Source organism: Adiantum capillus-veneris, chromosome 27, assembly GCF_014529385.1.
Source record: "Adiantum capillus-veneris isolate H3 chromosome 27, ASM1452938v2, whole genome shotgun sequence".
Lineage (NCBI taxonomy): Eukaryota > Viridiplantae > Streptophyta > Polypodiopsida > Polypodiales > Pteridaceae > Adiantum > Adiantum capillus-veneris.
In genome coordinates, this window is record NC_140957.1 from 2,899,011 (window position 1) to 2,923,398 (window position 24,388).

The 24,388-nt window shown below is 39.5% G+C and overlaps 3 protein-coding genes and 1 pseudogene across 3 annotated transcripts; 3 read left to right on the forward strand and 1 right to left on the reverse strand.

Moving 5' to 3' along the window:
* Positions 1-3,015: 3,015 nt before the first annotated feature.
* LOC147421411 (uncharacterized) lies at positions 3,016-8,041 on the reverse strand (annotated as a pseudogene).
* A 4,446-nt stretch (positions 8,042-12,487) lies between these two features.
* On the forward strand, positions 12,488-13,627 carry LOC147421412 (uncharacterized). Its single transcript, XM_086502539.1, has one exon. It carries the CDS (start codon positions 12,488-12,490, stop codon positions 13,625-13,627), a length of 1,140 nt encoding a protein of 379 aa, XP_086358665.1.
* A 654-nt stretch (positions 13,628-14,281) lies between these two features.
* Positions 14,282-15,657, forward strand: LOC147421413 (uncharacterized). Its single transcript, XM_086503267.1, has 4 exons — positions 14,282-14,824; positions 14,908-15,024; positions 15,094-15,168; positions 15,538-15,657. Exons 1-4 carry the CDS (start codon positions 14,282-14,284, stop codon positions 15,655-15,657), a joined length of 855 nt encoding a protein of 284 aa, XP_086359393.1.
* Positions 15,658-17,564: 1,907 nt separating this feature from the next.
* LOC147421414 (pentatricopeptide repeat-containing protein At3g16610-like) lies at positions 17,565-22,169 on the forward strand. The gene has a single exon (XM_086503118.1). It carries the CDS (start codon positions 17,697-17,699, stop codon positions 20,670-20,672), a length of 2,976 nt encoding a protein of 991 aa, XP_086359244.1. The 5' UTR covers positions 17,565-17,696; the 3' UTR covers positions 20,673-22,169.
* Positions 22,170-24,388: the final 2,219 nt, after the last annotated feature.

A 24,388-nucleotide genomic window follows, 5' to 3' on the forward strand; every position in this document is an offset into this window, starting at 1 on the left:
ATAAAAAAAATACAGCGCTTCCTAATCGTGTCCTTGCTTACATATGCTAGAATGAAAGCCTTCCAAGAGAGGACATGATAAATAGAAAGATCATCAAGGACTTCACATGATGTAGTGAAGGCTTCATACCAATGTGTCACATTGTGGACAGTTGGCAGTTCATATTGATGAAAGCATTGCCTAGCACATCATATTTCTCCAACAACCCCAAACTAGCAATTTGATCATAAATTGTTTTTGCCATGTCAATGTCTTGCATTAGGCCATAGGCCTAATTCCATTTGATCATGTCTTGCATTACAAGAAAATTTGATATGGAGAGAAGCCATATCTACTGTGTATCGCTTTCCATACCACCTCACATTAACCAACAATACCCTGCCAATAGTGCCACTTCTTGGTGAGTTGTATTGTTGGAGCAAACCCCTCTATTCTCTTGCCTTGTGTGTCTTCCACCATACATCCTAGTACTTTCCCACTCTTCCATCACTCGGTTCTCACATGCCAACTGCTGCTTGGCAATAAAGTTGATTAGCATACATAGTAAAACCACTACTATCATTACAGATCCATTTATTGGCAGTTCCCTAGTATGAACTTTGTTGTACATTTTATTCATCGAGCCCATGGTCCTTAGCCCTCACATGCACCATCAAGACCTGCAACCCAATATATGTGATACATTGTTCAACAAGGTGCTCTCCTTCATGCCCTTTGCAAGCTACCTTGTATCACTCGGGTGCACCATGTTGCCTTGTAGAGTTTGCCATAGTCTCCCTCCCAATGATCTAATCCAGACGATTTCCATTGAGAGCATTCCAAAGCTTCATTGGCTAGTCCTTGTGGGGCATGTCCTACAATGGATGTAGTCCAAGAGACCCCTCTAGGACCCAACATTCCTCGTCAATTGCTAAAAAGATGCATTGCTTCCTAGCCCTGACTTGTTGGACAACTTCTAGCAATTAATGCATTCCATGAGACATGCATTAAAAAGTTTTTGTGCTTTCACAATTATGTTCCACTTGCCATCCATGTCAACCAAAGCATGTCATCTAACAAATTCATCATGAATCTATCTGCCCATGTTGACTCCTTGCACAATGTCACATGCCTTCAAGCTGCAAGTATTATATGTGGTGCATTTGGAAAAAAGCCTTGCCATATTCGACGAACCTTCCCTTGTTGGACATATTAGAGTGCATATGAAAACAATAGGAGTAGATGGGAAGGGAAATGAGATAAGGCCATAGGTACAAATGTTTCCCCTACACCACAAAGGGGATAGGGCTAGCCATGGAGAAGAGCATGCCGGGTCATAATAGGAACTTTGGGGGGCACCGGGGGTTTCCCTTGCCATAGAGCTCTACATTGGTGTTTGTTACTAACACTGAGGGAGATCCACAAAGACGTACATTGAGGGATATTCACAAAGATGCATCTATACTATATTGGCTCTCCAATAAAGAAAACCTATTTCTTTATTGGATACCTCTGAATATTCCCCATCCCCATGTTTCAATGTCCCCCCTCCCCTTCCACATAATCCTCCACCTTTCACTGCCCTCGCTTAACGCTTTCGCTGCCTCCGCCTATACACGCAACATCGCTTGCATACCCCCACATGCTATCGCAAGCACAATAGCGTGCACATAGAGAGATATCTCCGCGTAGGCCGTGAGACAGATCACAGAGATCTCTTGTTGCCAAGCGAGAGCTCTCTCAAGGCTAGCTCTAAAGGCAAGCCTCCTGCCGGCTGTGAGAGAGAGAGAGAGAGAGAGAGAGAGAGAGAGAGAGAGAGAGAGAGAGAAACTGACACGTCGCCTAGAAGCAAAACAGAGGGTATGTCAAAAGATACCTCAAACTTATGATTTTTTCAAAAACGTCCAGACATATTGTGCATGAAGATGATAAAATTAAATTATTTTTATGCATTGTGTTGCAATTGGCTACACATGGATGCCCTTAAATTGTAAAATGTGTAAAACCTTATAACAATCCCCCCCCCTCGACATTCTGAGACAAAAAATTGAAATATACTTGGAATTTTGCTTATGTGTCAACTTGTGATTTGCTGAAAAGTGCACTATTATTGGGCCTTGAGTGTCTCTAAGCTCTGAAAAAATACTTGAACTTCAAGTATTGACTTTTCTTAAATTGAGCATTCAAAACAAGGTCATCTATAGTAGACATGGGCACTGCCTTCAATTAAAAATTAAAATTGCTGGTTAGAAATGTTATTAAACTATACATGAAAGAAATCATATAGAGGTATTCTATGCTTGACAACCGATAGTAACAAATAATATAAGTTGTAGTTTGGAAAACCACTAAACTTTGACCAATGAAAGTAATTAGAATAGAGAATATTGGTAATTGTGTACTCTAAGAAAGAATATGTAATGATTTTTATGCTTCTATCTCAAAAGCAAAGCAGTAATGAACCACGTAAATTGTGGTATAGAAGAACAATAAATTTTGATCATGAAAAATGACCAAATTAGACGTAGAGTGTATTGTTGCAAGCTTGTAATTATCATATGTATAGGGTCATGTTATCAAAAGCTTTGTATTATTGTGGGCTTTTTTAATCATCTTTAATTAACTTTCCAGTGCAACTTATTTTCTTGAAATTGGTTCTTGCATGTTGGAACAGTAAGAGGATTTGTTTTTTCTTGCTGTATTTTTATTCATTCAAGATAAGGATGAGATAGTGAAACAAATTGATTCCTCAAAGTCTAACATCAATATAGACAAGAGACAAAAGCACAATTCCTTAACTTCTAGAATAAGCTACTAAATGAAATGAGACTAAGTAGTGGCAAAACATAAACAAAGATATGGTATACTAACTTATGGCTAAAACAACATATAGTCTATTATATCTTCATACATGTGCACGTCTATGTCTGTGTGTCTGTGTCCGAATCCTTTACAGAATAAAGTACACAATAAACACCGAAAAAAATATTCAAAGAGATGGCACCTTAAAGTGAATGATTGTACGCTTTAAAAAGTCTAGTTGTGGTTGAAAGCCTGCATCAAAGATAGCCACAAACTCATAATTTTTGACATAGTCACAACTCATAGCAGACTTCAAATATTCTTCCTTGTAACCAGTCCTATTTAGATGATGCCTATAGATTATATTGATGTCTTTGTAGTGCCATTTTTGTGCTTCAGCTTTAATAAGGATTTGTGTTTCAAGATCGTCCTAGTTATCTAAGACTTAGACTAGCAATTTGTCCTTTGGCCAATCTATTTGCACAATGGCACCGATGGGTTGCCGGTAAACCTATATTTCAAAGTATGAATAAAATTTGCAAACCCCACCTCTGTATTTTGTAAAGTTTCTCAAGAAAAAAGGAGGTTTATGGACTTCATAAGCTTCTCACATTTTGGAAAACCTTACATGCTAAAAAACATATTTGCTTATGGAATAAAAATTCTAAACAAAAAGTTCAAATCATACCTCCTTTTCTTTACACATAGAAATTTGAATGAGTACCATTGGATATCCAGAGGCTTGAATTTCTACATCACCCAAGTCAAAAGACTGTACTACATGCACAAACTTGATTTTGTTGAGTGCTACGAGGCGGGCGTGCGGGATCAATATCCGGTGCACCGATACTTCGACGTTACCTCCCTCCTGCAAAGCCAAGCAGAGATGTTGAGAGAGGAGCTGGAGTATGTGCTCATGCAAACCCATCTTCTAGAGTAGCAACAAACATTGGCTTATTATAATCAACAGTAGTGATAATTGCATTATTTTTTGAATCACTTGACAATAATGAGCACGAAGATGATGATCAAAAGTCTTGTGAATGGGATGAATAATCAAGGCTGGATATATAGCAAATGATTATATCAGCGAGCACATCGTTCCCAAATGCTGCAGTCGCACCACCCAACCGGCTATATCAATAAATGGCAACATTCCCCCATATGCACTCGTAGCTAGACAAAGTATGCATAAATAGAAATATCTCACCCTCCAGCTGCAATGCACGTTGCCTTGGGACAATGATAAATTTCGAGCGCTGCTGTTGATGTGGCAGCAACGGTAGCCATTAAAAAGTTCAAAATTTTTGAAATCAACGACGCTCGAAGCGCTCAAAATTTATCCACAGGGGTTGCCTTGTGACGTCGAATAAGCCCGCTGCACAACCGGTAGACGTGAAGCCAAGCTTCACGTGCACGCTCGTTGATTTTGAGCCACATCAAATTCTTTTCATGATTCGTCACCAAAAACTGAGGTCTATTGAGTCCAGGTATTAATTAGTTATCACATCATTAAATGAAGTCTATGTGTTTATAGATCACATTTTGACTAAATGATAATATGGAACAATTAAGACTATGTGTAGTACATTTCTACATTAGATTTCTTCATTGATTGTAACCTGAAAGGATGATTTAGCGTAACAAAGTTTTGTAATATGAATTGTTGGTTGTATTACAATATCATTACATAGATTTTGTCTTAGGGTAACAAAGTTTTGCAATATGAGTTGTTGGCTGTATTACAATATCATTTTTGTCTGTAGATCAAATTTGAGAGGATTTTTAGTGTGGCAAATGTACTAAATTAGCTCTAATCTCTACTCATAAGTGTATTAAAGCTTTATGTTTTAATGGTTTATAAAGTGCTTTGAATGATTAAACCATGCTACTAATAGTACTATTTTGCATCATTTTTAATTTCTCAATTATAACTAGCTACAAAAAACTAATTAGAGCAGAATTTGCAAGATATTATAACAAGTTTGAATTTTTGTTTGCAGTGGGGAGTCGTCGATCAAGGATCCACAATCTTCAGAACATGGTGAACTAGAAAGTACAGCAGCCTTGTTCACTCTTACCTCAGGACATACTAGTTTAAACCATGTAATTTCAATGGCCGCCCTAGAGGTGGACTCGAGGACCTTTGTTACACCACCCCATTAGCCTGCCTTGCCAAGTCCCAGGCTTCCTACTTTGTTGCAAATCCCTCTCATATAGCTCTGCCCAGCAGGCATTGAGGGACAAATGCTCATGATTTTTTATTATCAAAGGAACGAGTGGCATCTGGCCAATTTTATAGGGCTGACTCCTACATTTGCATGATAGCTTGGGGTAGGTTCCTTCGCAACTATTTTTGGTAAAACAGTAGGACTGCCTCCTGCATTAAAAGATGGGGACATTGAGGGCGATAGCATGGATCTAGATAAAGTTTTAGAAATGAGAGAGCTACTAGTAACGACTGAAGAGGGTGAGTCTTTTATATCTAAGATCTGGCAGTACGATGACAAAGGGCTGAAGGATGTATTGACAGATTTTGTTATGCAGATCACATGTCTATTCATATCCTCTAGCTTTTTCAGATTTTTTGGCCTATGTAAGAGAAAATAAGAACTTATAATGAAATCCAAAGTGGTGTTGTATTGTGATTAGGTTAAAATGTGCAAAATGTAATCATTCTTGACCTCTTACTCCATTGCTCCGGCTCGGAAGCATCTTCAGAGTTTTGTTTAGACTGTATTCTTGGCCTTGTTACCAAACGTGGAGTTGGATTGTTTTTTAGAAAAGCCAAAAGAAGTAATTGGGATTGCCAAGTGAACACTATTGTCATCGGTAATTTCTCAAAGTCCATAAGTCCGTCCTCTGCAGCCTTGAATTCCAACTCTGAAAGCTTTTGACAATTATTGTCTTCAATCACAATCAAGAAGCTCAAAATCATCTCTCGAATATGGATGTTACCTTGTAGTCACTTTGAGCTGAGGTTGCTGAGCAAAGAAGATCCTTAAATCCCTTTCCTGTGTCCTGTTGAAATGCCAAATCATCAGCTATTTGATCATATACATGTCTGAGAATTCATTGTCCAATCGAGCCAGGACGTTATTGCAATAGATTATGCATTCATAGAAGCATATACTGATACACTCTTCAACATTCATACTATATCAAAGAAACTGATTAGATTTGCTTTAAATCAGTTAAAACTGTGTGCTAACCAACACCATATTACTTTCAAAAATATTGTAAATTTTGTGAAAAAATCATCAGATACCTTGAAGGGAAAGGAATCCTGGTAGAAGTTCTCAATGGCGCAGAGAGTTTGGTAAAATTTCTGCAGCCTCTGTTTCACAAAATGAATATGTGGTAATGAAAAAGCAGAATTATTCTTTCAAAGGAAACCAAGGCACATGTATTATGTGTAAAGCCATGCTGCATGAGACACTTGCCCTCTTGCAGCATAGACAAAACATGCTTGTATAATGCCAGAGCAACATAGTAGACGAATACCATATGCCTCACTTGTATGTTACTGAAAGATGGGTTTCGATTTAAGCTTGAGAGGGTGAAAAGGAACCGAGGATATCTTTTTTGGGCAAAGATTATAGAGCGCTTCAGTTGTACTTGAAAGCACCCCAGAAAGAGTAAGGAGACTGCTTGACTAACAAGAGGGGTGATATTCCTTGTCTTTTTCGGCATCACTACAGTAGCCAATGGCGTTCTATCAATGCTTATCCAAGCATTTGACAAGCCGTTGGACTTCCATCATGATCCGAGCTCACATGTTGGTAGGCAGCTGCCATAGGAGGATTGCTAGAGGGAATCTCCCAACAACCTAGCCCATAGATCACTCTTCATTAACAATAATCTTGGAATGCTCCTCTTCAGGAACCCTTACAATGCTCCAGTTTGGGATGGCATTGGCAAAGTTATATATGTAATATGCAAGTAAGAAGCTTGACACGCACCTCATCAAGGTCAGCAAAGGTATCGCATGGACGAAGCTTCAACATTTCTCGAAGAACAGCTACTCTGTGATGGAGCTCTACAAGGACCACCAGACCTCTGACCCATCCGTAGCCGCCAAGCCTGACATTATCTAGATCTTCCGAATGTGACATGCTCGGATCTCAAATAAGGGAATTTTCCAGCATACATCGTGAAGCACTCATAGGAAGCTCTCATAGGCACGGGTACCTGTAATGCAGTAGGTCCCAAAGTATTCTTTTAGCCTGTTCTCGCTTTTGATCACCATCTCTTGAAGAGCCAATTTTTTGCCTCAAGCCAGCTTCTTCTAATGCCTTGGATGGGGCAGAGAGATTGTTGAACAAGACAGTTTGAGCCTTCTCGGCTACAGATTTTAGAATAAAACTATGTGCGTGTGCCCGTGTGTGTGTGTGTGTGAGAGAGAGAGAGAGAGAGAGAGAGAGGGCGGGGGCATAAGAAATGATGACCGAAAGCAATGCGGAAACCACGCCTGGAGCAATGCTGTACCCACTCTTCGTACTCTCACATAAAAGCGTGCTTTTGTAAAATCTTCACCCCTAAAATCTACCCATCAGAAAAATAAATTCTATGCATGTCCTCCATATAAAAAGACACCCCCCCCCCCCCCCCCCCGCAGTCACCGATAGACCGCACCGACCACCACCAGATGGTGTCTTGGCAGTAGGTAGGTAACTCCAAGATGATGGAAAAAGAGGGCCTCGCGATACCAATTGTGAAAGACAGACAATATGCAAAAAGACATCAATTGGAAATTTTTCACACATCAATGCTCCACTATAAAGCTGATCAAGCCAAATTAGAGTACTATTAGGGCTACAAAACTGGATAAATTTGTGGTCACTGATTTTTGCAGTTAAAATGCTATATGCAGGCTTGCACCAGGAGTTAAAAAGCCAATATGATATAACTCTTTGGACTTCATTAAAGTTTGAGAGCATCTTTTTGTGCCTCATGCAGGTCCTTGAAGATCACACACAAATTTACATCTTTGCAATTGATAGCGAGGAATTTGTCAATTTCCAATGGTCACCATTGACGTGCCTTCCGCATCAACAGTTACTAAGAAAGAGTGCACTCCCAATCCTTGTCATTTTGAAGGTTCGCAATCAAAAATCATGTGGACTTTCAAGCGAAAGCCAGGGCAACCTTGACAACTCTTTCTACCATAGAACTACTTTATGAACCAATTAGCTTTAAGCTCTTCAATGTACTTGTTCCACTTCATTGCTTGCTATATGTTGACAACATTACCCACCATAGCCGCTGACATGCTATAGGCTCCAAATAGTGCGCGCCATAGCCGCTGACATGCTATAGGCTCCAATGTGACAACAATACTCCCCAGCATGGAGCCCTAAGAGATCATGGCCCGTAAGGGTACTCAACAGGCAATCACTATTGCCATAACCTCAACAGGAATGGCATGCGTAGGCAGTCTGATTGGGTGGGAAGGTATCTTCCACAATTAGAGTTTGCCTATAATAGTGGCAAGCATTCTGCTACTGGTAATTGGATTAAGCCCGATCAGTTTTGGCGATGACAAATTATTGCAAGCGCCGTCTCAGTCCAAGCATGTTGCATTTGTGGCATCTCCCTCATCTACCACTTTATCAGACTCCATGCTTGAACCCTGCATTTGTACCATTCCCCTCACCTGAACTTCGGGACCTCCTTGGCTGACGCTTCCCATAACCAGGAACAAAAGAGACAAAATATTTTCCTGTAGCTCTTTCCTCTTTCCTCCAAAGAAATCAAAGGACTTCCTCTCCTCTGCCAAGGCTTGCACATCTCTAGGCCTATTCGCCTCCTGCAAGACTTTTTTGAGAACTTTGTACATGTCCTGCGTAGGCTCTATGCCAGCTTCTTTCATATCATCATGAATTTGCAGAGCCATAGAATTGTCTTCTTCTCGATCATAAGCTGCAAGAATAGCTTGGTATTCATCAAGGCTGGACCGTCTTCCAGACGAGTGCGTGTTACAGAAAAAGGTGTATGCTTCCTCAAGCTTGTTAACCGCTGCAAGACATGTTATATTTGGGCCCGTGCATTACTGTTGAGATAAAAACCCTTTTCCTCAGCCTCTTTCAGAAGCGCCTTTAATCTATCTACTTGATGGTTTTTTGCACATCCCTCCATGGCTAGTGAGTATGATATACAATTAGGCTCCAACCCAACTTCTGTTTCCTTCCCCAACGCCAACATAGGATCGCATTACTCGATTGAACATAGGGAATGTGAGCTTCATACCTTCATAATGCTTATTCACTAAGGAGGCTTTCTTTGCCAGACTTAACTTACACTTAAAAATATGCTCCACCAACAGTCCACAACTATAGCTATCATGCTTGTATCCCACCTTGTTCTTAAGCCAATGAAAAAAGGGCCACAATATATCTACATTCTTGACCCGCTTCAAGATCCCCATGACAAGATAGTGCTCCCAATGTACGTTTGCTTGCTCGAGCATTTCTTTGACTTTAGAGTCCATTCAGACAAAGTACACTCATAATTGCCCATGTCTTCGTCATCTAATGACTCGATTAGCTCATTGTCACTTGAAGAAGAAACTGATGAAATATGCAAGACTGCAGCGGCCTCGGACTTACCTGCCACTTGCAAAGCTTCTATTCTGGCATGAGTTGCTTTGTGGGCCGATGAAAGTGCTCCTTCATTTCCTAATACAATTGATACAATTCGACATGCTTAATGAACCACCAGCAAAATAACTGCATCATCAGAGAGCCTGTCTTGGGGCTTGTCTGGGTGCCCAAGAAGTACTCGCTCAATGCGGTGAAAAGAAGGTTGCCACACTGATAAAGTCGAAGTCCTGAAGCTCATCCCAGCAATGGCCAAGATCCAACTCTTCAATATTAGAGAAATGCTGCAAAAGGCAATGAAGCAGAGTCCAACACCTGATGGAAACCCTCTATGACTTGAACATTGTGGCCTCATATCATAATTTGCAAACTAATGAAGCCAAGAGATGGTCTTGCACTGTGGCGAGATGCATTATCTGCTTGGATAAGGTACCATCACAAGGAACTTTGGACGTGTTACCATATAGCAACACCCATTGCGTTTTGTGTACTTTCTAGATAGAACTAGAAACTTTAGAGCTTTTTTCTATATGGATCTAGCAAAATTATTATTTTATAGAATTTCCTATATGGTGAGTTGTAGTTTGCTACATGGAACTAGCAAATTCAAAGTGCCTCTAGATTTTCTAAATGGTAAGTATGTGGAGTTGCTAGATCCAAGTAGGAAATTCCAATTTTTTAATATGGTAAGTTAGTAATTGCTAGATGAAACTAGCAATTTATAAGCTCCGTTGGGTTTCCTATATAGTAAGTTTGTAGAGTTGCTAGCTACAAAGAGCAAAATTCTGAGTTTCTATATGGTAAGTTAAGAATTGCTCGATGGGACAAGCAATCTCAAGGTGCCTCTAGAGTTTTGTTATAGTAGCTATGTGGTTACTAGTTAGAGCCAGCAAATCCTAGGTCCAACACAATTACTGAATAGCAAGTATACAAGTTCACACTTAGAACATGGTAACTATCTACTGCTAAGCATTTACAATGAGAATCTAAGATTAGAATTGGTTTCCTATACGTTTCTTCTGATAGTCTGTTTCTTAACAAAAGCACAACATTTTGTACATTTTATCATGTAGGAAATTATATTCTTTCTCATTGTATTTGATAGAGTGCTTAACATCATGAGCTTCTAGTGAACATGCACAAATATCTAGTTAGGTGAAGTTACAGAAAGGGGAAAGATAGGCCCTTTAGGCATGTTTAGAGTAGTGTATTAAGGCAACTCAAATGTGGCTTGATAGTGTATGGCTCCATGTCTTGAAACTCTGGCTTAATGTACTGTAGAAAGCAAGTCAAGTGCAATGAGCGGGTTATGAAGCTTTAAGGCATCCATCTGCATGTGTTGTGATGCAAGGTTGCTTGCAAGCCATAATTTACATTACACTTGCCATATAGTCGAAATCGTTCATGATATTGCAAGCACTTTTTAACTATTTTTGGACTAGGCTCTAACACAAGCAATTCTAACTGCTTTATTTTTGCAGAGTTAATTCAACTTTTGACAGCAGCTTTTATCTTCTTTTGTGTTTATTTGTGTTACACTGTATTGCCTTTGCAGGACCAAGGTGTTGATAGAGGGATTGAGCTCTAGAATAAAATATAACAACTTGTCATGCCTTCGGCCTTAGCTCTACATGCCATCACCCTCAACATAGTCGCATGTGCCATATTATGCTACAAGAAATATTAGCACTCTTTGAACAACACCGCTTGGTTGAAGCTACTTGCCAAAGTTTGGCAAGTATAATAATGAGCTCAAGGCCAACTTCTTCTTCTTTGAGTCTTGCATAAACTTCATTCAAGCCTAAGTAATAGCATGAGTGATTGTCAACAAAAAAACCCTTTTGGTTTCAAGTTTTACACTATTTTCAAATTTCTAGCAATTGTCCATGCAACCTTCTTTTGATGGACTAGCTTTGTTGCCTGTTTCAATGCTTCACTATATTACAAACTCCACCATAGTACTCTTTCCACACAAGCTAGAGCTCAATGATGTAGCTTTTCTTGAACCAAATATTCTAGCTATTCCAATCAACTACCTCGATCTAAATGGTGTGGAGGTGTTGTATGACTATCCCATAGAGAAGATCTTTGGTGCCAATCAACAAGGTCTTTCAAAGCTATGTACGCTACGCGCTATGGTCATGATGGTTACAGGCGACCATCCGGCACAGTGCAAAATAGGCCTCTTCAAGAATGGAGGACAAGAGTTTTGCAGGCGTGATAAACCTCAAGCAACTCTAGTACGACCTGGTATAGGATCAAAAGAGGGGCGATACGTCTATAATGAAAATCGCCGACAAGCTAGATATCCACCTTCAAAGAGGACCATTGAGGAGATGACAAAAGCTCTTGATGAGGCTAAACGATGTTGCACAGACAAAGAAAAGAAAGCATCATGGAAAGAAGCTGGTCTCTCAGGAGAGTCCATACTCTAGAGATTATATGATCTATATGGATTTGATCTCTCTCTAGATTTAGTCTATGACCCAATGCATATCTTATCATTGAATGTATTCAAGAAATATATCTCACATTTATTTGAAAGTGTTGAGGCTCCTTTGAAGAAAGAAATCGATGTTGCTGTGTGAGTTGTTAAAAAGGCAGCACCTACCTCCATTCGATATGGACGTTGGCCTAACTCCCCAAGCATCTACTTTGCAAGCTTCAAGGCAAAGGAGAACCAAAAGTTCATCCAGTGGTGTCTACCATATGTTTTGAGAGTTGTTAGTGGCATTCCTCCTGAAATGCATGTTTTGGGATTTTTGCTGATTGACATTGCACACAGCTTCTACAACCATAGTAGAGATCATGGATGGTCTATGAAAGACATAGAAGTTGTGAAGACATTGCTACAATCATGGAGAGTTCAAAATGAAGAAATCTTTGGTGCGAACTCATCACCTCTAGAACATGTAGCTGGTATGTATATCTTGATTAGTTAACAATAAGTTTGATATATTTGTTCAGGAGAATAATATCTTGATAACTTGTTTATAGGTAATGGTGAGATGCTTGATGATGTCTTGCGCCATGGGTTGCATGACCGCTTTTGGTGTTACATATTTGAGCGTCTTGTAAAGGCATACAGCCCCATCAAAACAAATAACATGGAGGATGAAGCTTCATTTGCAAAGTTCTATTTGAGAAGGTTCTTCACAAGAGCTTTTCAGGCTATCCGTGGTGATAGTGACAATCTCTTACCTTCTGAAAGGTTTTTGAAGGACCTACATTGTGCATTGATTCTTTCTCAAAGCAGCTCGCTATTAGCAGATGCTCCATCACATGATTGCTCTCCGTCACATATAGATGGGCTATTGGTTGTGTCTTCAATTGAAAAGGCTAAATCTATGTGGAGTGATCTATTAAAATATGGAAGCAATTCACCATGCACTAGAAATCTTCTTCTTAAGGGGATTGCAATATCAAAGAAGAGATGCACTTATAGAGATCCTACTAGTGAAGAGAAAACTTATCTAAAGAAGTTTTGGAACATTCCAGAGCAGTACTTCCAATGTTTGGAAGTAAAGACATACCAAAAGGTCCTCTTTAAAGGGGATATATTTAATGTGGGCGCCAATGTCATAGTGAAGGTGGATACCGATGATGCAACGATGGAACACAGAGGTCACTGGAAGGCTTGTATAACATCCTTGTTCTCAACACAGTTTGATGGAAAGTGTATGCTTTTCTTTGGTGGACGGTATTACAAGCAATGCATTGTGAGAAACGGGGACTCAGAACAATTGTTAATGGATCCAGTTACTCAAATGAGTGTGCTTGAGAAGGCCCCTTTGCCTTTCACATGGGATTGTGTTCGGCCCATCTACTCTATACTTCACAAATTTATTCCATTGCCAATACCAAGGAGGCAGAGGCTCATTGCTTATGAGGTGAAGGATTTGAGGCAGCGTGATAGCTTGTTAATGGACGGAGGTTGTGGAAATGTTCCATTATGGGTGGAGGTCCATGATATAGTTCAAGTGTGCTTGAATAGCGAGAATGCAATACAGATTCAACATGCTGTTGTTAGAGAGACTGATTACGAAAGGAAAAGGGCAAAGCTTGCTTTATTGGAGCATGATGCATATCAACAAAACACTTATAAAGTTTGCAGAGAGGAGCATCAATGGAGAAGTTGGGATACATGTTCCATTCAAATTAAAGATTGGACAGTCACAAAACAAAAAAAGGTTATAAAGCCTGGACAGGCGGCTAGATGGATACCTATTGTTTGGCATTCTCCATAGACATATAATTGTGGTAGCCCCTTTTATTCAATCACTGCTAGTAATCTTGTGGAAATATTTTAGAAAGACTATTGCTTCATGGATGACAATTGTTGTATTCATTGTTATGGTGTTCTTTACATATCTTTTGTATAACTTCACTCATATGGTATGCAAGCATGGCTAGTACATTTGTGGAAGTAGTTTAGAATGCTAGTATACTTGTGGAAGTAGTTTAGAATGACTATAATTTCATGGATGACAATTTTTGTATTCATTGTTATGCAAGTAGTATACCTATGGAAGTAGTTTAGAATGACTATTGCTTTATGTATGACAATTGCTAACTTCATTGTTATGATGTTCTTTGCATATCTTTCTTAGAACCTCATCATAGAGTATGCTAGAACTTCTGGGAGACCTGCTTTATGGATGGAGATTATTGTACTTATTGTTAGTATGCAAGCATGGCTAGTATACTTGTAGAAGTAGTTTAAAATGCATATTATTTTATACATGACAATTGTTGTATTCATTGTCACAGTTTTCTTTACATGTCTTTCTAAAACATTACTCATAAAGTAATGACAAGTGTGTGTATAATTTTTGAAATAAACTTTGTTACTTAAATGTCTTGCTGCTCATGTGTGTGTTCAATGCTTTGTCTTTTCAGATATGAGTTATCCACAGTCCTTTGTGGAGCAACTACTGTCTTTCTCTAATGAAGAGGCCCTCAAATTTTTAGATTCTTGGAGGGCCAGTCATCTTGGAAATAAGAGAGTTGTTTCTTCTCCATCTAGCATCTCTATAGGTGTTGACACTACTAGCAACGAGAAATATGACCCAATCATATATGAGCAGGTGTTTAGGCCTCCACCTCCTAAGCTTAGAGAACCCAATAAACTCTATGGTAGGGATTTCCTCTTAAAAGAGGGTAATAACCAACATAAAGTTCTTTATTCAAACTATGGGTTTGTTAGAGGATGGTTTGGCAAACACAAGCCATTTGGAGACCTTAGAAATAATATGGAGAGAAAGAATACCGTGATGGATGTAATAAGAAAAAATAAAGGTGAGCTTAAGCCTGTAATAGTAGCTGGACAAAATTATCATTGGAAAGAAGAGGACGTTTATACATGGGCCATCAAGTCTCTTGCGGCAAAACGAAAATGGAGAAAAAAGAAACCAAACAACGAATTATCTTCTAGCACCCCAATGGTATGTGTCATTTTGTAGGATTTTCTCTAAGTAATGAACTTCTATTATGTCAAAGTATAATCAAAATGTTTTCATGAGATTAGATAAAAAAAGAAAAAGATGATGATGATGATAACCAAGAATTTCATGAGAATGATGGAGGAGAAAGTGAACTACAAGGAGAAAGTGAGCTAGGAGAATATGGTTTACTCACAAAACTTGTGAGTAATCCTCTAAGGTATTTGAAAACTAATGATGAAGAAAGTAATGCTTTTGTTGTTATTGAATAGCTAAAGGATGCTTGTGCACAAGAAACCACTTGTATATCTATTGAAGAAGAAGAGGAGCAACCACAAGCTACTCATGTAGGCACTTCTATCTCAAAATAGCAATAATGTATGACCTATCATGATAAAATTTGTTATTATGTGTTTAGAGAGAGACGGAAGCATACATTCCTAAGATGCCATGGGAAAATCATGATTTACAAAGTGATGCTTATGAGGTATGTGTGGTTTACTCCTCTCTCTCTCTCTCTCTCTCACACACACACACACACACACACACACACACACAAGCGTGTGCGCGCACACACACACACACACACACACACACACACACACACACACACACACAAAGATATCAATTGAACTAATTGAGGTAAATTTAGCTAGTTTTGTGTGCATGTGTGTATGTGTGTGTGAGATATCCAAATTCAATTGCTTAATGCGCCGGCATATAGAAACTACATGCAAGATGAAGAGTTTGTCCAATGCTATCAAGAAAAGGATATGGAAGTAAACAATGAATTAGATGAGTGTGAAGACCATATCACAAAACTGGTACAATTCTAATTCATGTATTTTTTTTTCACTCTAAAACTTTTTGTTGATTGCACTCTTTTCTTGAATAATTTGTGAAGGAAAAAATCAATGGAAGGACACAAATTATAAGTGGTATAAACCAAGAACAAAAAAGAAAAAGCACACGAAAGCGCAAGGTACTATTTACAGATGCTTCACATGGAATATTTATTTAATGAAATACTTACCCTACTTAATTTTAATGTTATAAAAAAGCCATGTTTTCCCACTTCTATAGGCTACTTCTAAGATTGAAGAGCTACTAAAGGAGAAAGATCAAGCTTCAAAGTTTTTGAAGCTTAAAAAGAAAAAGGTTTTTTTCTTCACAAGAATAAGATTCTTTAAATATTTTTGCATGTGGCTACAAAATAAAAGAGTGGACTTTAATTGTTTTAGGAGCAGAAGTCTGATGGGGGATGTTCAATGAATCAAAATCAATGTGTGTTGGAATTTCAGGTATGCAATAAAAGCTAAAAACATTGCCTTACTTATGTTCACAAAAATAATACGTCACTTTTTAAACCATGTTATTTTGTTATGACAATTATGTAGGCATGAAATTTGTCCAGGGATGACAAAGAAACTATATTAATGAAGTGGCTAAAACTCAAGAAAGTACAAGACTTGTACCACTTGATCAAGCCAACGTATTTTGCTATGCAGAAATCGAATAGTTTCCTCAAGAAGAGAGCAAATGAGGATACTAATAAATCCACTATGTGTGAAGATTTAGTTACATGGCTTTTGTTAGAAGGCCTGATAATTTTTTATTTTGATAAAGTTGGCTCTTTATCCATGAAGGATATCATTGTAACAAATGACAAGTAGTTTTATAATCCAACCACATGATTTAAGAACTGTAGCATGTAACACACGTTATGTAAGCTTTCATTTGTTATACTCATAGATATCTTTATGAATTAAGCCTACTTTAGTCTCCTAATGTTGAAGTAATCTCTCCTAAATTGTTTGCTCGTGGGAAAATTTTTAGATTTATTACTATTTTGTGTCTACACGTTCCTTAATAAATTATTAGGTGAACTACTAGGTTGTTTATAGAAAAGTTACTAGATGAACTACTAGTTTGCAAGCAATTGTCCTTATATATATTACTAGATGACTTGCTAGGTCGTAAGCAAAAATTGCTAGTCGACTTACTGGTTTGAAAACACCGATATGTAAGGTCAAACTAGTAATTGAGTCAACTCCTACATTGAACTAGTGATCTTTTTACCATATTGAGACTTGAATTGCCATATGGCTATTCAACTCTCCATATAGTAACAAAATTACTATATGTAGCATTTAGGAGTTCTCTCTTTTTTACTAGTTTGCACTCTTACTAGATGTGTGTATTGAAACTAGTGAATCATCTAGCAATCATATATTTTTTACTATATGGTAAGCTGTCCAAAGCCCCTTGTGTGCATGGGTAGCGCTACCTTTTTCGTTTTGTGCTAATTAAAAGCTTTAAAATAGCCCTTGTAGTACTGCTACTACAATTCAATTCGAGAGTACCTACTCGGATTGTTGATGCACTAACCCGTCCCTTGCGCTATTGATTTCCTAATCGATGCTCTGTAGATGCATTTGTGTGTGATGGTCGGTACACACAAGGGCCTAGGCTGGCTGTGCTGTTGAGCTAAAGCTCCAACCTTAGATTCCCTCAAGGGCAAAGACACACGATATTTCCATTGCCATCTGCCCTCTCAGCTGTTCTCCTATTACAAAGGTGGTCCGATTTGGGGCAAGCTACAGTGCGTACGGTGTCTAAAGAGAGATAGAGAGACAAAAGTAGCAAACCCATGCAGTCGTCCACCTATAAAACACACCCTTGCGTGGAAACTCTCCATTGGCCAAACCCCCTATTGCCATGCTCTCCCTATAGACCCTGCCTGAACGGGAAAAAATAACAATCTTGGTATTACGAATATTTGCTGAGGCTATTTGCTCTCTGCACTCAGAGAGTGGATCACTTCGCATCATGAACCCGTACGCTGTGGTGGCCGAGCCAGGGGCGATGCTATCAGATGAGCTCTGTGAAGAGAGCTGCGACGTGCGTATTGACAAGCCCCTCTGTAACCCAAGGAAGATTTGGGTCACGCTCTTCCACTTTGAGCTTGTATGGCAGTTGGAGCCTGCAAGTCAAACGGCAAGGACATACGCAGCCCTCGCCTGTAATCAATTATGCTTCACTTTTGCGGTCGTATGCTTCCTCAAAACACTTGGTCGACGGCATGTGTCTCCATGCCCGTATCATCCGCCATAAGCTCGACTGCAGTGCTCTTTTGGGTAACCTTCTGGTACAGATGTACGGCCAATGTGGGGCAATAGATGAGGCTTCTGCAGTCTTTACCACGTTGCCCAACAGAGACCACTTTGCATGGAATTTTCTCATTCGATCATATGCGGTTAATGGACCCAGTGCAGAATCACTGCCTCTTTTCCAGCGAATGTTGTTGGAAGGGATACTTCCAGACAGGTTTATACTGGTGGGAATCTTGGGTGCTTGTGAGAATAGTGATCTCATATCTGTTGGTAAATTGCTTCATTCATGCATTGCAGGGAGTAGCCTGGAATTGGATGCTGTTATTGGAACGGCTTTCATGAACATGTATGCGAATTGTGGTCATTTAGAGCATGCACAGAGATTTTTTGATAAACTACCAGAGGTGGATGTTGTCTCCTGTAATGCCATGATTGCTGCCTTCCAGCGAGCTGGAGATTGTAAGTCTGCTTTCCAGCTTTTCAACCAAATGCAGCAGCAGTCTGTACTTCCAGAGAGGGTTACATTTCTCAATACACTTTCAGCTTGTACCAGCGAAGAGTTTATAGGTGAAGGGAAACGCCTGCATTCCTATTGTTCTTGCACTGAAGTTAATGTTCATCCTGCAGTTGAAACGGCGCTTGTAAACATGTATGGCAAGTGCCATAGTGTAGACGATGCCCGGAAAACTTTTGATATGATGGCAGTGCATGATGTGGTGTCTTGGAATGCTCTCATTGCAATCTATACCAACCACAGAGATATTGGAGAAGCTCTTCATTTGTTTGAGGAGATGCGGCGTGAAGGAGTGATGCCAGACCGTATTACTTTCATTTGTATTGTTGATGCATGTGGCAATCAGGGGGTCCTTTTGGATAATGATTGGATACGAGTCAATATTAACAGTAGTGCAGCAGGTTTTGACACGGAAATTGGGAAAGCGCTCATGACCATGCACAGCAACTGTGGAAACATTGAAGGTGCTTGGGAGACTTTCAATACTTCTCCAAACCGAAGCATTGATTTTTGGAATTCCCTGGTAGTAGCATTGGGTAAGCATGGAGACCTAGATGCTGCTTTCAAACAAACAGCAGATATGTTTCAGCGTGGTGTGGTTCCTAATAATTTCACGTTCATTGGTTTACTTGATTCTTGTGTGAATCAGATGGCCTTAGTTGAAGGGATGCTGGTGCATATGTGCATAGTAGAGAGTCATCTTGAGCTTGAAACTCTCACATGTACTAGCATAATCAACATGTACAGCAAATGTGGCTGTTTAGATGATGCTTTTAAAGCTTTTCAAACCATCCATGAACGGAAGGTGGTTTCTTGGAATGTAATCATATCTGGGCATGCTGATAATGCATGCGACATAGGAGTCATTCGGTTGTCTCGACAAATGATGCAAGAAGGAGTGATGCCAAACAACATCACCTTTCTTTGCATGTTGAATGCATTTTCTAGTGAGGAAGCTGTAGATCAAGGTAAGAGGATACATTGTTGCGTTTTTGGAACTGAGCACGAGTCAAATATAGTTTTTCAAACAGCTTTGGTGAACATGTACGGCAAGTGCGGCAGCACATCATCTGCACTGCGAGTTTTCAATGACTTGTCTGAGAGGGACATTGTATCATGGAGTGCTATGATATCAGCATATGTTCAGGGTGCAGATATTGATAGGGCAGCTGTGCTATTCATTCAAATGCTAGAAGAAGGAGCACTCCCAGATGTGGTAACTTACGCAACCATGCTTTGTGCTTCTCTGGGTCCAGTTGCCCTATCACAAGGGAAGCACTTGCATGCATGCGTAGTCGCTACAGAATTTGCAATAGAAGTTGTCATTGAGACTGCCCTCATATGTATGTATTGTAGATGTGGTAGCCTTGACGAGGCAAGGAGAATCTTTGGTGAGAGGCTTGACAAAAGTGTGGCTTCTTGGAATGCCATTATGGGTGGGCTAACTCAGAGTGGAAATGGGACGAGGGCATTTCAACTGTACGAGCAGATGCAGCAAGAAGGAATGCTGCCAGACAATCTTACGTTTGTAAGCATTCTTGATGCATGCTCTCGTGTCTCAAATTTATCAAAAGGACATCAAATTCACTCCACTCTAGCTGGCAGTAACCTTGCTGGCAACGTCAAAGTGGAAGCTGCTCTTGTGAACATGTATGCAGATTGTGGTAGTTTTAATGATGCTGAGATGGTGTTCTGCTCCATGTGTTCACGAGGCATTGCTTCTTGGACTGCTATCATTTCTGCAAATGCTCAACAGGGAAACGGCAAGGATGCTGTTCGTCTTTTCAAACAAATGATTGAAGAAGGGCATGTGCCAAAGAGAGAAATTATGGTCAGCATTTTCTCGGCATGTAGTCATGCTGGTTTGATAGATGATTTGAAAGAGTTGTTAGGCTTTATGAGTAGTAAGACTACTGTTTCAGTGGGAGTAGATCTTTTTAATTGTGCTATTGACTTGTTCAGTAGAGCAGGGAGGCTGGATGAGGCGGAGGCACTAATCGGTAACATGCCTCAAGATTCAACTATTGTATCATGGACCATGCTGCTTGGTGCCTGCAAAAATCATCTTGACGTGGAGCGAGGAGAACACGCTGCACTGAAGCTTCTACAGCTCGATTCTCAAAATGCTGAACCATATGTGGCCTTATCAAACCTTTATGCTGCGGCTGGCATGAAAGAAGAAGCTGAGACGGTGTACAAAAGGATGAGGGGACAGATTGACTAGGGTATCATCTTTGATAAACAATCGGGTTGCCAACAGAAGGACAGTGATGCTGTCTGGCTGACATACATGGGCCTTTCTCTCAAAGGTGTGGGGAGGTGGGTGGCGGTACCTACTGCTGCTTTGCTAACAGCTCAATACAAGTCACTCGCTTTAATCCAAAGGGGTCTTTAGTAAGGAAGAGAAACTTAGTACCCTCAATTTCTGTTTGCTCCATGAAATCTGTGTGTCCCGGCCTCCTTGACCCCTCCATGCCAGATTGCAATCCATGTTGCAAGTGTCAGGAAACCTTCTGTAGCATATGTATTATTTACAAAGCAGGGTATGTGGAGGATTTATTAAGCCATGCCAGGATTAGCAACTTGCTGGTTGAGCTGGCAAAAACTGTCGTGATTCTGTGAACTTATAACAGTATGACTACGCATTTGCTCAAACAGTTAAAGGTCTGTTGCGTTTGCCAATTTTCAGGATATCCCACGACCAAAGCAATGTAAGCAACTAGGACATTGTGAGACAGGAGCTTCAACCAGCAATTACATTTATACCAGAGTACAAGATAATCAGGGCTGGCTTGAGATCGGATCCTAAAACCTAGGTCTTTTGGCAGCCAAGATGAAAGCACGATGCTTGGAGAGCCAAACTGGTCTTCAGTATGTCCAAATTAGCACTGTTACATCATTCTTCACATGGTTAAATCTGCAACGTTCATCACAGGTCTCATTTTAATGTGGAGGCTAGCCAAAAAAGGCCAATTTGTTGCATGCATGAGGATATTTTGAAATTTGAACCAGAGATTACTGTTCTTCAATAGTACTGGATACGTATATTGTGAACATGTATCCTCAATGTGGTGCTCTTTCTTGTGCCCTAGAGAAGCCACCCTCTCAAGATGTTAACAAAATCTCATTTTCCGGCAATGTCATGTCGTGAAGGGCTTTTGACTTCCAGGTACAGCCGCAATGTCAAAGTGAGCCAGCTGTAATGTTTTGAGCAAATGCAGCATCATGGCATCCTTCCAGATTTCCTTTGCCTGCTGCATTCTGTGATCATCTAGAGAAAAGGCCAGCATATTTCACACGACATCGGCCCCATAATAAACTGCTCAGCTTGTGTAGTTGATCTTCTTCGACATACTTCGATAACGCGATAAGCCCAACAGGAGAAGGTTGGCCTTACAGTGTTTTCAGGAAACATGCACAAGAGAGTCCCTTTCCATATCCTTTCACTTTAGAGATGGAAGTGCATACCCAGATTGCCATTTTTGGCTAAATTTGGGTGATGAAATCGAGATGCTTGTTTGAACATGACAATCTTTCAAGACATCCTATTATGGAATGGCAATTCTCTTCTTCTTCTTCTACAACATCCTATTATGTAATGGAAGGACCTGTTCAAAATCAACCATGTTGAGACTTTGAGGCAGGGGTTGTTGGACAAGTATATTGGGCTGGGCGGTTGTCTAGTGCTGACATGTACGTAAATGAATTGCTCCTTGCGAGACCCAAACTGTCATAAATAAGCTTCCTTCTGACGATGGCATTGATTTTGCAGGATTATATGTTGGAAACTGGTAAAGCCCAACAGGCTCTATGTTGTTTTGAATAATGATATTTGTATGCTTTCTTATATATCGTAACTAAATTAGGTGGCCATGGTGATGCCTACGTGTGGCTCTTGCCCGATGGTGCGTGGCCCTTGCCCGACCATGTAACATGGCTAATATTTGGAAGGGATAAACACCTCCCCCTGTGGGTCCTCTGGCTTGTCGAAAAAAGAAAGATATTCAAAACAAGAAAACAATAACATAGTGTAGATGGCCGTATTTCATGAGGTTGACCCCGCCATAGAAAGGCCTTTCCGTTATGAGTAGAGAAATCACAACCGTATGCAAAGAAACCATTAACTTCTCGAGCTCTTTGAAAAGTATGCACTCTGTGAAGATTTAGAACTTCACAAAACGGAAAATTAGAAGCTCTGCTTAGCCAAACCTTAATTGGTTATACCAGCCTCCCTTTCAAAGGCACGTAAATCGACAGATAACTGTGCGAAGAGAGATTGGTACGAGAATTGGAAAATAAGTAACTAATCATGTTTACTTTCGGAGGGTTCAACTTTTAAACATGTAAGTCATCACGTGAGTTCAAATGAATGGGTTTTTTAGTTGTCAAAATTTTAGATTTTTTTTTTAATTTTAATAATAGCAAAACTCACAATTGTGAGTAAATTATATTAACCAACCCAAATAGTTACAAGGTCTTGTTATGCTCGTGTTGAGCCATGACATCCAGGGACCATAATTACATCGGCTATCAGGGCAGCCATCCCAACCAACTCGCCCCCTTATCTTTGATACATAAGGTCCATTATCCTGTTCTTCTGAGATTTTTCAATTATCAATAGCTAAGATTTTTCCACGTCCTAGGCATGCCCTTTGCTGACAACAAGGCATAAGTTTTTGATAAAAAAGGGATCATTTTATTACCTCAAGCATGTAAGATAAGGGGTTTTTTTAATACCTTTTGAACGCACATTATATGAATAGTTTCTTAAGAGGGTCATTTTATTACCTTAAGTATGCAAGTTAAGGGTTTTTTTAATACCCTTTGAACGCACATTATATGAATAGTTTCTTAAAAGTGCACCCGTCGAATGCTTACACATCTTAAACACGAAACTTCTCGGATTAAGATAATCCCTCTTCTTTGCCATGCAACAATCGATTACTTCATAAATATTGATAAGAACCTAGAAGAGGAGAAGAAGAGGCTGGAGAAGAGCTTTTTGATGAGCCTAAGAACTCTCCATGGCTCATAACAAGCTCCACACACACACACACACACACACACACACACGCTTGCACGTACACACACACACCCCTATATATATATATATATATAGAGAGAGAGAGAGAGAGAGAGAGAGAGAGAGAGAGCCTTATAAAGATGAGCTATGTGCTATTTTTGGCCAGCGTCTTGCTCAGCGAGCCTTTGCACTTGCTTTTGGCCGCCTCCTCTACTTTTTGGGTCGACTCCTCTTTTCCATGCTAATGTTGAGTAATCTGCTTATCACATGCACCAAGTGTACTTATCACAAGCCCATTTTCACGTGCTGGTATTCTCGTGCACTTTTCGTACTCTAAAATCGAGGTTCGGATTGAACACGATTTGATCTCAAAAATTTATGACAATTTTCTTGAATAATTTTCCACATCATAAAGGATATTTTCTGACCTTTTAATATCCTTATGTTTATTCTCCTATTAACCAGGGACTTTATGGAAATTAGATTTATTGTCTTGGGATCATTTTTAGATTGTTTTGTTCTCAAGAAAATATGTTAGAACCTTTTAATTAAAGCTTAGTGACTGGTGAATGTTCTAAGGCTTCTTTATTACTTTAGCTTTAGACTTATCATTTTTGTTTACTTCGTAATTCATTTGAGGTCAAATATGCATATTTTCTCTCTCTAGGATAGAGAGAGAGAATTATTCGTTTAGTATCCAAATTTATGTTGATCACTCCAAAATATCTTTAATGATCAAAATGGCTTTTATTATTTTTTGAATAATTAAGATTTATCAAAATCTAACTTTGATGACTTTTTTTATCCTTACATAATAGTCCTCCTTGACTATGAATATATAAAGGAAAGATATGACATATTGCAATTGGATCCACTTACTGTATTAAACAACCTTCCAAAACAGTTGCCTACTTTAT